General features: G+C 38.6%; 1 protein-coding gene across 1 annotated transcript in view; it reads left to right on the top strand.

Annotated features, from left to right (window-relative positions):
- The window catches only part of LOC6035701 (formin-like protein), a 115,918-nt gene that overhangs the window by 91,376 nt on the left and 10,169 nt on the right, over window positions 1-14,373 (top strand). The window contains exons 4-8 of the mRNA XM_038258542.1: window positions 3,543-3,629; window positions 8,080-9,868; window positions 9,933-10,225; window positions 10,291-10,743; window positions 10,811-10,912. Of these exons, the coding sequence (XP_038114470.1) occupies window positions 3,543-3,629; window positions 8,080-9,868; window positions 9,933-10,225; window positions 10,291-10,743; window positions 10,811-10,912 (2,724 nt within the window). The remainder of the gene's footprint in view (window positions 1-3,542; window positions 3,630-8,079; window positions 9,869-9,932; window positions 10,226-10,290; window positions 10,744-10,810; window positions 10,913-14,373) is intronic.

Here is a 14,373-nt window from a genome sequence, read left to right as displayed (position 1 = left end):
AATAATGCAATATAATGATCATTTAATAAAATCCCTTCACCTATATATAATAACCAAGCACCCCAGCACACAAACAGCGGCACAAAAGAAATGAAAATGAGCATGCAAAAACAAGACAGCGCGTCCCCGTGGTCAGCGCACTAATGATGCCATTATTTAATTATAATAACCACGCACCCAAGCACACAAACAGCGACACAAAAGAAATGAAAATGAGCAAGCAAAAACAAGACAGCGCGTCCCCGTGGTCAGCGCACTAATGATGCCATTATTTAATTATAATAACCACGCACCCAAGCACACAAACAGCGACACAAAAGAAATGAAAATGAGCATGCAAAAACAAGACAGCGCGTCCCCGTGGTCAGCGCACTAATGATGCCATTATTTAATTATAATAACCACGCACCCAAGCACACAAAAGCGACACAAAAGAAATGAAAATAAGCATGCAAAAACAAGACAGCGCGTCCCCGTGGTCAGCGCACTAATGATGCCATTATTTAATTATAATAACCACGCACCCAAGCACACAAAAGCGACACAAAAGAAATGAAAATAAGCATGCAAAAACAAGACAGCGCGTCCCCGTGGTCAGCGCACTAATGATGCCATTATTTAATTATAATAACCACGCACCCAAGCACACAAACAGCGACACAAAAGAAATGAAAATGAGCAAGCAAAAACAAGACAGCGCGTCCCCGTGGTCAGCGCACTAATGATGCCATTATTTAATTATAATAACCACGCACCCAAGCACACAAAAGCGACACAAAAGAAATGAAAATAAGCATGCAAAAACAAGACAGCGCGTCCCCGTGGTCAGCGCACTAATCCTAAAATCCTAAAATACTAAAATACTAAAATACTAAAATACTAAAATACTAAAATACTAAAATACTAAAATACTAAAATACTAAAATACTAAAATACTAAAATACTAAAATACTAAAATACTAAAATACTAAAATACTAAAATACTAAAATACTAAAATACTAAAATACTAAAATACTAAAATACTAAAATACTAAAATACTAAAATACTAAAATACTAAAATACTAAAATACTAAAATACTAAAATACTAAAATACTAAAATACTAAAATACTAAAATACTAAAATACTAAAATACTAAAATACTAAAATACTAAAATACTAAAATACTAAAATACTAAAATACTAAAATACTAAAATACTAAAATACTAAAATACTAAAATACTAAAATACTAAAATACTAAAATACTAAAATACTAAAATACTTAAATACTAAAATACTAAAATACTAAAATACTAAAATACTAAAATACTAAAATACTAAAATACTAAAATACTAAAATACTAAAATACTAAAATACTAAAATACTAAAATACTAAAATACTAAAATACTAAAATACTAAAATACTAAAATACTAAAATACTAAAATACTAAAATACTAAAATACTAAAATACTAAAATACTAAAATACTAAAATACTAAAATACTAAAATACTAAAATACTAAAATACTAAAATACTAAAATACTAAAATACTAAAATACTAAAATACTAAAATACTAAAATACTAAAATACTAAAATACTAAAATACTAAAATACTAAAATACTAAAATACTAAAATACTAAAATAATAAAATAATAAAATAATAAAATACTAAAATACTAAAATACTAATATGCTTACATGATAAAATACTAAAATACTAGAATACTAGAATACTAGAATACTAGAATTCAAAAATACTAAAATACTTAAAAACTTACATACCAAAATATTAGTATGCTAATATTGTTGGCCTTCGTAGAGTGGACTGTATTTTTCGCGGCAAACCGGAGACGTTTCGGATAGGTGCAAAACACGACCTTTCGATTCGACGTGCAAAACTCGACTTCACTTTTATTCTGTAGGCATGCGTGTGTAAGTGTGTTAGTGTTTACGTCAAACCGCACAGGGTGCGTAAAAACTGCAGGCTTGGGATGTTCAAGTGTTAACAACAAATATGCTAAAATACTAAAATACAAAAAATAAAACAAGCCTGAATTTTATCATTTTGATATAAAAAAAACATGTTGGCAAATGCATTATACGAGAGTTCAATTTAAAACGTACGGGATGGTATTGGTCTATTGCACCATTTCCAATAAACAATCTCCAGAAATGTTTTATGTAGACCAATTCGCAAAAATTCACGATAGCTGATAATAGCTCACACAGAAAAAAATCAATTCTAGAAACCGTGAAGTCAGTTCACGATTAAGGTGTATTCACATTATACCGCAACCGCAGCCGCAGCCGCATCCGCACAAAATTTGACAGTACGGACGCACAGTGCGGAAGCGATTCCTCCAATGCACTTCGAATGTTCCCATTCACACTGTTCCGCATCCGTATACGGATCCGTACTGCGGATACGGATGCGGAACAGTGTGAATGGCTGCATATGAAATGCATTGGAGAAATTGCGTCCGCACTGTGCATCCGTACTGTCAAATTTTGTGCGGATGCGGCTGCGGCTGCGGATGCGGTATAATGTGAATACACCTTTATGAGAACCACGAAGGAATATATTCACGTTTATGGTGCAAATGCACCATACTCATGAATAAATTCCTTCGTGGATCTCAAATTCGTGAAAATAATTCACGATTACGGGAATTGATTTTTTTCTGTGCACAATACATTCAACCCTATCTCGTATTTAAAGTTGTTTTAAGTTATAATGATATGATATGGAATGAAATGAAGTTCTAATGAAATGATATGATAATATATCATTTCGCAGAACTATTCAAAAATACATCGCATGACTCACCCCGTTTCCCTGAGTTGTCTAATACTGCCGCTGCAACTACGATGCGGTGCTGCATTGTTATGATTTGTAGAACAACATAACAACAAAATTGTTTTCGTTCTCCGATGCGTGTGAGAAGATCTGTCAGGCCGGCCGGCATGATAGTACATAACTACACGTTATCTCGAATCACTGACATCACTCCGAACGCAGTGTTCACATGTGTGTACTTACTTGGTTGCGAGGAAAGTCGAAAGGGGGCGGTGTGGGGTCTTTCGTGATTAGTCGTACTTAATGTATTTATCGCCTCGGCACACTACTCTTTACTGTACAGGCTGAAAGTGAAAAAGAGGAAAAAGAAAAAAAAACTACAACTAGTCGTGATAAGCAAACTGCATCTTTAATGAAAACAGTCAAGTGATGTAATGTTTAGGTTTTATTTTTAAACGTTCGCCAACGACGATCACACGAGGCACAAGGGGATTGCAACTTCATAAATAAAACATATTCCTCCTCCCTGGCAGATGCGATGCCTTACCGAGCCGAGTGATGCATTACTCATAGAGAGCAGGCGACTCATTACCATCAGAATCCGATGGGAAAAGTGTTACTCATGGCTCTCCTCCAAGCCGTCGTCGTCGTCGTCGTGCAACTCCTCATATGGGGGCGCATCGCATGTCGCAGTTGTTGGCTATACCATTGTATACTAATTCTCTCTCTTTATCTGTTTTGTTTGTTGCTTGCTTGCAGGAAATGGTACATGCCAAAGACCCACCGGCGCACTATCTGACGAAGCTGCGAACCTACCTGGACCCCAAGGCCTCGCGAAGTCATCGAGTAAGTATTGTGTTTGTTGGGTTGCTTTTTGTGGGTGAGGGATTTGCTGTGCGAGATGACCCACTTTTATGATGTGTAAGGCCCCGAGACCTTCAACTAAAATGTGTCCTTTTTATACAGAAACATATACCTACAATTTGCATTTTTTTCAGAAATACAATAATATCAATTTTACAATTTTGTTATTATTTTTTTAAATGAAAAGATCAGAAAAAAATCAAAAAAGTTTAAATTTTGAGCATTGAATATCGGACAAATAATTTCCGAGACATCGTCAGTTTTAAATTACAGTCCAGACTCGATTATCCGAATGCCTTGGCGAAATTTAACTTCGGATAATCGAATCACAAAAAAAATCGATGTCTTATTTTTGATTGTCGAGCTTAAGTATGTCCCCTAAACTACTTTTAAATTGAGAAAATTGAAAAAAAAAATTGCTCATGATTCGATTATCCAAAGTCTCATACACACTTGAGCAGTTCTCTACGGAATCGGTATTTTTTCTTTAATTTTAATTTTTGTGTTTTTTAATCCGGCTGAAACTTTTTTGGTGCCTTCGGTATGCCCAAAGAAGCCATTTTGCATCATTAGTTCGTTCATATAATTTTCCATACAAATTTGGCAGCTGTCCATACCAAAATGATGTGTGAAAATTCAAAAATCTGTATCTTTTGAAGGAATTTTTTGATCGATTTGGTGTCTTGGGCAAAGTTGTAGGTATGTATATGGACTACACTGAAAAAAAAAGATCAAACACCGTAACCAGTTAGCCACGGCCGCTCACAACTTTTCAGAAATTTCCAGAATGGGCAAAAAATCTTTTACCGAGTTATGAATTTTTGAATCAATACAGATTTTTTTCAAAAAAATCGAAATATTGGTCGCAAAAATTTTTCAATTTCAATTCTCGATGTTAATTCAAATTGGCAATCAAAACGTACTTTAGTGAATTTTTGATAAAGTGCACCGTTTTCAAGTTATAGCCGTCGCAGTTTTTCATTTTTAAAAATTAGTGCCCATGTTTGCCCACCTTACATATTTTTGAAAAGTTGAGAAAATTCTCTATAAAATAACTCTATAAAATAGCTTTTTTGAACTTTGCTAATACGACCCTTAATGCTGAGATATTGCCATACAAAGGTTAACAAACAGGAAAATTGATGGTCCGATTTACAGTGTTAAAATATGTAACTATGAAATCTTTTCGATCTTTTCGAAAAAATATTTTCAAAAATTTTAAATCAAGACTATCATTTCAAAAGGGCGTAATATTGAATGTTTGGCCCGTTTGAAATGTTAGTCTTGATTTGAAATTTCTGAAAATATTTTTTTCGGAAGGATCAGAAAATGTCACGAACTAAAGTACTTTTTGATTGCAAATTCAATTTTACATCGAAAAATAAAGTTGAAAAATTTTTGCGACCAATATTTCTATTTTTTGAAAAAATCTGTATTTTTTCAAAAAATCAAACTCGGTCAAGATTTTTTGCCTATTCTGGAAATTTCTGAAAAGTTGGCATTTTATGTCCTCTAAAACATTAAAGAAAGAAAATAAAAAAAAATAGTGTTTTTTTGCAAATCAAGTTTTAATGACAAATAGATAATTAAATAATGGCATCAGCAGTGCGGTGCCTGTGGGGACGCGCAGTCCTGTTTTTTTTTCGTGTTATTTTCCGTCTCTTTTGTGTCGCTATTTGTGTACATGGGGTGATTGGATTTCTTCTTCTTCTTTTTTATTTATTTTTTGTTTGCGTTGGCGTTGGCCGATCAATTTTATTTTTGTTCTCTTTATATAGTTTTTGATAGAAACGATCCGATTTTTGTTTTTTGAGACAAGCAAGTCGTATTGCTGGATTAAGTCCTTTCCATATCATCGAGGATCGGAAGGCACGTCGACGGATATGTTTTAAGGCTTATGATATAAAATAATTTTAATGAATGAAGCCCTTCCTACATCACCGCTGATCGGAAGGCGCGCCGACGGAGAATTTCTGGAGAATCGCGGTCGAATTAATACTATATTTAAATCCCTAGATAACTACCTTTCCGCAGCCGGCTGCCTAAGATTTTTAAAATTTCAACCGATAAACAAATTGTTTATGGTCGCATCACCTACCACAGTGAATCCTGACCTCATACCCATCTTACTAACCCCTCAAAACTCATGTGATACTTTGTCGGTGACGCAGCCGATTTAGCGGTCCCATCACTCAAGTATCGGCTCACATTCCCATCCACTTCCCCGTGTTTTACCTCAGGTCGTGGCCGGCGTCGGTATTGATCAGCACGATAGGGACCTTTGAAAATTGCGAAGGGGTGATGATTGGTTCCTACTTTTCATCTGTGGTCCACGGAGCAATGTTTGGGGGTCCTGGTCAATAACGAAGTAGCAGCTACGGGTAGACACCAATGCTATGCTATGCTATGCTAAATCAAGTTTTAATGACAAATAGTTAAATTAAAAATCACTTTAAAAAATTTTACCGTGTATCATTTTTTTCAGTGTAATCCGTATCCATATCTACAATTTTGCCGAAGACACCAAATCGATCAAAAAATTCCTTCAAAAGATACAGATTTTTGAATTTTCACATAGTATTTTTGTATGGACAGCTGCCAAAATTGTATCGATAATTATATGGACAAACTAATGATGCAAAATGGCTTCTTTGGACATACCGAAGGCACCAAAAAAGTTTCATTCGGATTAAAAAATACACAAAAAAAACGAATGACCGAAATCTGAGAGAACTGCAGGCTCTAAAGTGAGCTGGAAGAAAAAAAAATCTTTGCTGGTAATAGAAATTGCTAAAACACAACAGGGCATTCTCGTCAGACGAGAATAGACGTTGAAAAAAATGGAGATTGCTTGTAAAAGAATTAGAAATTCATTTTGACAAAAGTCAAATTAAACAGAAATGTTCACAGAAAGCTGTTCTACTGGTTGATGTGATTGGTTTTAGTAAATTTTAAGGAACACCCTTTATCGAGTATCATTCAAACACCACCGCTTAAAGTGATGGGAATGGGTATAATTCCCCTAATTTGAACCTCTTTTTATGTTTGGTTTGGAGATTTGGGTGGTCTATTACAACTTTTTTATAATTCGTCAAATCAGCAAACTATGTTTTCACATGTTTTTTTTATACGTTTTAGGGAATCAAGAAAATAAACTTTTGAGCCAAAGAGTATGGACAAAACGGACAAAACAAATTTCAGAATAAATAAAATTTGAAATAGCTATAAATTGCTCTGCCATTTTCATTTTTGAATTTTGAAAATCGGACTATAGGTCCTGATCCATTGCAAAGATTTAAAATTGAAAAAAATGAATGTGTTTTCCATTTAGCCTAAATTATGAACTGGTTAAAAAATTAAATCTTTGTTAAATTAAGCAATCTTTAGAAATGAAAATATGTATGATTATAATTTCAAAATTAAGCCTGCTCAATTCAAAATTTGCGTTTTAATAACTTTTTGAGTATTTTTTGATAAACAAACAAGCTTAACTGTTTTTATAACATAAATTTGCTGTGGTTGGGTAATTAACATGTCTTCAAATATATTATATTTGACCAACAAATTATTCTTAACTAAGTTTGTTCTTGATATTCTTTATTCGCAACAATATCCTATGTCTAAGGTGGGTGCAAAATTCCAACAAACCCATCAAAGTCCACTAAGGAATGTCACCTGCTTTATATTCCGCACATATGTTGCTATTCTGATCCAATCTAGATCGTTTTAGGTACCGTCCAGGTTTCCAGGCTATCAATTGCCCAAATATTTTCGCATTCCTCTCATGTTGCCTCGATAACAAACTTTGCTTGGAATACCAACTGGTACGGGGGGAAGCAAATGATTAATTACTGTTTGTTGAGGAAAAGGCCAAATATTGGTCCGTCACCGATTCGTTCCAACCAGTTGGAGCAATCAAAGTCTGCGGATCTAACTTTGCTGTGCGGTCTCAATTTCCAAGAGATTTGTTATGTGTATCTATCTGGACAGGGTCACCGCGTGTAAATCAATCAAATGCGCGCGCGGATTGTTTACGCACGGGCTCAATATCATCCCAATAGATTTAGCTATTGATGGAAATCCAACGCCTCAACTTGGGACCGATTCCGCCGCGTGCAAATGAAGCGTGAAGATTGATTGGTGTGGTCAACCGAGGAGGAGCAACGTCGTCGTAGCGGACTTGGTCGGACTTACGGCCGGACACCTCGCTGAACGACAGCGCCTCTGATCCCGGGAAACACTTGAAGTCATTCGAAGTACAGAGAGCAAAATAATCTCGAAAGCACACATTCTCAATCATTGCGCTTCATTGGTCGCAAGGAATGGTAATCGGATCGGCAGCTGGGGGATGAGTACAGCTTCGGATTGCACTTGGAGAATTGTTTGTTAGACTGTTTCTGGGATTTCAAGTTCTTTTTTTTCTCTGTTACAGAAACGAAAAATGGTTGGCGAATCGACGTCGACGCAGGTGCTGCGCGATCTGGAGATTTCGCTGCGCACGAACCACATCGAGTGGGTGAAGGAGTTTCTGGACGACGAAAACCAGGGCCTGGACGCGCTGATCGACTATCTGAGCTTTCGGCTGACGATGATGCGGCACGAGCAGCGGATACAGGAGGCAAAGTCCGAATCGGACGAGGGCCTGAACCCGAACAAGACGGTTGCGGCGGCCGATACGACGATCGCTTCGTACGGAAGCAACGAAACGAACCACAAGTTGGGAGGTTCGAATGGGTTTATGAGGCCGGGCTTGGGCGACATGATGGATAGTCCGAGCATTAAGCGGAGGTCGCGGCACATTGCCAAGCTGAACATGGGCTTGACGACGGATGATATCCACGTGTGCATCATGTGCATGCGAGCGATCATGAACAACAAGTATGGGTTCAATATGGTGATACAGCACCGGGAAGCGATCAATTGTATAGCGTTGAGTTTGATCCACAAATCGCTACGGACGAAGGCCCTCGTGCTGGAGCTGCTTGCGGCTATCTGTCTGGTGAAGGGTGGCCACGAGATCATACTTTCGGCATTCGATAATTTTAAGAAGGTTTGCTCGGAACAGCGTCGTTTCCAGACGCTGATGGAGTACTTTATGAACTATGAACTGTTCAACATAGACTTTATGGTGGCATGCATGCAATTTGTAAATATCGTCGTACATTCCGTGGAGGACATGAATTACAGGGTGCACCTGCAGTATGAGTTTACTGCGCTAGGATTAGACGACTATCTGGAGAAGCTGCGGCTGACCGAGTCGGAGGAGCTGCACGTGCAAATCTCGGCCTATCTGGACAATGTGTTCGACGTGGCCGCCCTAATGGAAGACAGCGAAACGAAGACTGCCGCCCTCGAGAGGGTAAACGAACTTGAGGACGAACTGGGTCGTGCCTTAGACCAGGCTAGTGAAATCGAGCGGGAAGCGCTGTTCAAGATCGGCGAGCTCGAGTCGGAACTAAGTCAAACGCGCGTTGAGCGGGATGATCTGCACAACAAGCATCGAACCGTGGAGGAGGAGATAACGAAACTAAAGCGAGCACTCAAACAGCACGAACAGGAATCCAAGAGCCGACAGTCGATGCTGCTTGAGCTGGAGAACTTCACCAAAACCCTCCCCAAGGGAACTTCGATCGCGGACGTGTCCAACCTTCTGGCGAAGGGTGGCAAACTGTCCGAACTCAGTCCAACGGGAACGGCAACCCTCAACGGAGGTGACAAAGCCCCACCCGTACCACCTCCCCCTGCTCCGCCTGCCCCACCAGTTGCCCCTACGCCTCCCCCACCTCCATGCCCACCCGCTCCACCTGCCCTGCCGAGTCTGAACGGTACGCGCGCACCACCGAAACCACCCGCATTCATTCCACCGCCACCGGCTGGTCCCGGCAGCGGCTTCATGAACCTCGGCGGAGCGATTCACTGCACCGACGGCAACATGACCATCAAGCGCAAAGTACAAACCAAATACAAACTGCCAACGCTCAACTGGGTCGCGCTCAAGCCGAACCAGGTGCGCGGAACCATCTTCAACGAGCTCGACGACGAAAAGCTGCACCGCCAGATCGACTTTACCGACTTTGAGGAGCGCTTCAAGATCGGCATGGGCGGCCCGCTCACGAACGGCAACTGCGACAACATCGACGGCCTGTCCACGTTCCCCAGCAAGCGGTTCAAGAAGCCGGAGCACATCTCGCTGCTCGAGCACACGAGGTTAAGAAATATAGGTACAAAACATCACGATCGTATAATTTGTTCAAGCACTAACAGACCTTCCCTTTTTCCCCGCAGCAATCTCACGCCGCAAGCTGGAAATGCCCGCCGATCTGGTCATCAAGGCGATCAACAACCTCGACCTGAAGCAGCTCTCGCTCGAGAACGTCGAGCTGCTGCAGAAGATGGTGCCCACCGACCAGGAGCAGAAGCTCTACAAGGAGTATGTGATAGAGAAGAAGGACCTGAACCTGCTCACCGAGGAGGACAAGTTTATGCTGCAGCTGACGAAGGTTGAGCGCATCTCGTCCAAGCTGTCCATCATGAACTACATCGGCAACTTCTTCGACAGTCTGCACCTGATCAACCCGGTAAGAGTTCATTTGATCCATTCCACATTCAACATCACTAATCATCATCCTCCCCCACCCACCAGCAAATCTACGCCATCATCTCCGCCTCGTCCTCGATCAAATCGTCGAAAAAGTTCCGCTCCCTCCTCGAAGTGATCCTCGCCTTCGGCAACTACCTAAACAGCAGCAAGCGCGGCCCCGCGTACGGCTTCAAGCTGCAGTCGCTGGACACCCTGATGGACACCAAGTCGAACGACAAGCGGATGAGCCTGATGCACTACATCGTCGGCACGCTGCGGCAAAAGTTCCCCGAGCTGATGAACTTTGACTCGGAGCTGTTCTGTATCGACAAGGCGGCCCAGGTCTCGCTGGAGATTCTCATCTCGGACGTGAACGAGCTCGAGAAGGGTATGGAGCAGGTGCGGAAGGAGGCGGATCTGCGAGGGAAGGGCACGCACAATCACGTGCTGCGGGACTTTTTGAGCAACTCGGAGGAGAAGCTGAAGAAGATCCGGGTGGATTGCAAGACGGCGCAGGTAATTGTCTCACTAATTTATTAATCTAGAATGTATATTGAATGCAGAATTTTCAATGTTGTTACAGGATTCGTTCAAAGAGTGCATCGAATACTTTGGTGAATCGTCCCGGAATGCAGACGCCAATGCATTCTTCTCGTTGCTAGTCCGATTCGTCAGAGCGTTCAAGGTAAGCGATCGTCTGACATAATTGTTCTTTCATCTTATCATCTTTATTTCCTGAATCCTGAAAGTTGTTTTTAGTGCGAGAACTGTCCAAAGCGATTTTAGCTGGAACGCGTTTGACACACGTACATGCCCGACTACTGTAACTGTTTTTATTCTAAAAAAAATGAAAACATTTGGATAAATTTTTAAAAAATATCCATTAAGTCCAAACTTGGTTATCCGCAGTTCTCGCAGTTTTTTTTTCTGGGCTGTCGTATTTTGAGTTGTCCAGTAAACAAAAAAATGGCAATCTGCCAGTATATAATCCAATATGGCGGTGCACAGTGGTCGAGATCGCAAAATGAAGTGGAAATAATATCGATATTCAGGATGTCTCTAGTGTCCTTTAAAGAGTTGTTGCAAATGAGAAAATGCATTGATCTGGTTGAAAATTTGAGTTGTTCACGAATAGGGTGGTACAATCCAAGTGGCAATCAAGGCAACGTTGCTGATTACAAAAAAAAAAAAATGACTCGCAATCTACCTATTCTAATCAAACACCTATCTTAAGCACATAGGGAGTTTGTTGCTCGATTAAAGCTCTACAATAGCTTTTGAGGCCATAAACTTACCGGCAACAGCTCCGCCTCGAGTAAGCACACAAATGTACGCTTTTTACTGGCCAACTAGATGTAATTTAATGAACTTTTAATCAAAATTTCGATTTTGAGACACCTTTCACCATCACATCCACACGCAAGATAAGAGCTTAACCGTTCAACGAAAGTCGCCATCACTATCTTTTCAATTGCGCTAACGTTTTCATAGCGCTTAACATATGAAATCTCTTCCAATCGGCAACACGATGTTTGAACATGGTTTAGCCACTCACTTGACAAATAATCCCAAAACATGTAATTAATTAGCAAGCGCTATCAAAAACAACAAACGCACTGAGTCACTTGATGTTTACCTTTTCTAATCAAAGGCTGACGAAGCCGAGCTAGAAGCGATGGCAAATAAAGAACAAAAGCTTGTCACCAACACCTCCAACAGCGCGTGTAAGAGTGAGCCAGTGATGCCAGGAAACATAAATGTCACTTTTCGTGAGTGTTTGCTTAAAATTTTGTCACGAATGGCAGCACTAGGCAGACACAAAAGAGCACTGATAGAAAAAAGAATTCAGCCGATAATAGAAATTGCGTGGGCTCCAGTGCATTCTTGTCAGACCAGAATACACCTAGAAAATATGCTTGTAAATTGCTTGTAAAAGGAATACGAATAACGTTTAGTGAAAGTCAAAACAAACAGAAATGTTTAAGAATAGCTGCTCTCCTGGATTGTGTACCTGGTTTTAGTAAATTTCAACCAACACTCCAGATTATCCAGCATCATTTCGACACGACCGCTTAATATGCTAGGAATGGACACGGACGAACGGACATGACACCAGGAACAAATTTTCTTCAAATTTCTGAAGCTAACAATCACTTGCGCCATCTGCATTCGAGTTGTTGAAGTAGCATCGCGTGATTACGCATGATTTCCCAAAATGTCTTATGCAATAATTAATTAAAACATTTAGCATTAACATGGTGCTAGAAACAGTGTTTTGGCATTTAGTTTGTCTTTATGATTCTAGGTAATTTATTATGGATACTAAAATTGCCGAAAATTTTAAATATAAATTCACACGACCATTTCATAAAATGCCCATGAGTTAGCATCATTTGCTGGCTTTGTTTACGTTTTAAACCACGTGGCGCGATAAATTTTAACATAAGCGATCTCGCTTGCGCAGGTTATCGCCAAGAAGAAGTAAAAGAAAACCTGCTTCACTTTTTGAAACCCCGTGTCATGTCCGTTCGTCCGTGGAATGGATATATTATCCCTACGCCTTCCACGACTAATTTTATCAAAGTCAACAGAGCAAAGCCCTCAAAACGATACAACGATTAAAAACACGCTTAAAAACCATTTTTGATCACTTTTTGACAAGACAACATTTTTTCGATGGATCAACTATGGTCCTCTTGAAAAGAGCTGTCAAGTAGGACCTTTTCTGTCAAGAAGGACCGCGAGGTTAATTTTTCAAAATTGATTTTAAAAATCCAATTTAAACTCTTTGTGGTCGTACTAAAGTTTGTACTCAGACAAATAAGCTTTACAGTTGTGAACAATAATATAACAAGTAAAATCTCGTTTTTAGGACCCAATTTTTAGAGAAAGGTAATGTTTTTGAATGTTCGGAGCACTTTTAGAGTAAGGTTATTCATATTTAAGAATGTCTCATGAACCATACACTTAGAGATGAGCAAAAAAAGAGCGAGTCGCTCAACGAGCCGGTTCACTAAAAAGAGTGAAAGAACCGTGGCTCACAAAAAAAGAGCCGTGGCTCTTTTGGAAACTTCGGTCCGTTAATTGAAAGAGCCGTTTCAATATATAATGATTTTAAACCTGTGTTTTTTTAACTTTATAAATATAATTTACTGAGTTTCAAACAAATTAAAGTATTAAATTTGATTTTGAGAATTAAAAATGTAATTTCAAATATTTCAATGCTTATCAATTAAAGTCAAATTGTAAATTGTACTTTGGCATTTATAGAACTTTATCGATTAAATCAGAATGTAGACAAAGGTTCGCATATATATTTTCTTCAAATAAAATTTGAGCATTAGTAAAATTTTAGTAAAAATAAACGCCATTTCGTAAAATTAACCCTCTACAACCTAACCCCGCCTTTAGACGGGCTTCGATCTGAAAAATCGTCAAAAATCCATTTTCAGTCATTTTTTGATCTTTAAAATGCATTGGAAAGAAGAACTCTTAAAATTTTACATAATTTTAGGGTTGGAAGTTTTACTTGTTTTATGTGACTTTGCCAATGTTTTAGAAAATGACATTTTTTAAGGGTCAACTTTAGCTGTGTTTTTTTACTAACATTTCCTATATTTTAAGTAAAAAGAAGCATGCAGTAATTTTTGTAGTGTCCCAGACTATGCCTCTACGCATTTTTTAAAAATTTAAATGATAATGGTGCCATTCTATAGCAGAAAATGTGAAAATCATGTAAATAAATTAAAAAGTGACTGTAAAAACATGAAAAATTTAGATAGGCGAAATGTAATGAAAGGAGGTGTTAAAATAGGCCAAATACTACCAAAAACAAACATAAACTAAACAAAATAAATGAAAATTAAAATACTAAAAATAAAACAAGAAAAACATAAAAAAAGAGAAGTAAAGTTTTTCGTTGCACAAAAGATTCTCAAAATGACCTCCTGAACACGGCAAAAATAAAAAATTTGAAAAAAAAATTGGGTGGTAGAGGGTTAATATCAATTTTCTCCCAAATCCTTCCTTTAAGTTTGGGAGCTCACCCCATCCAATATTCGAACGTTTTGGTTCGAGTAGAAATAGTGACATAAAACACCCCAAAACCTTAATTTTAAAAATTCCACTAAAGAGGGCACACAACAT

Source organism: Culex quinquefasciatus, chromosome 2, assembly GCF_015732765.1.
Source record: "Culex quinquefasciatus strain JHB chromosome 2, VPISU_Cqui_1.0_pri_paternal, whole genome shotgun sequence".
Taxonomy (NCBI): domain Eukaryota; kingdom Metazoa; phylum Arthropoda; class Insecta; order Diptera; family Culicidae; genus Culex; species Culex quinquefasciatus.
This window is presented reverse-complemented; position numbering and strand designations above follow the sequence as displayed.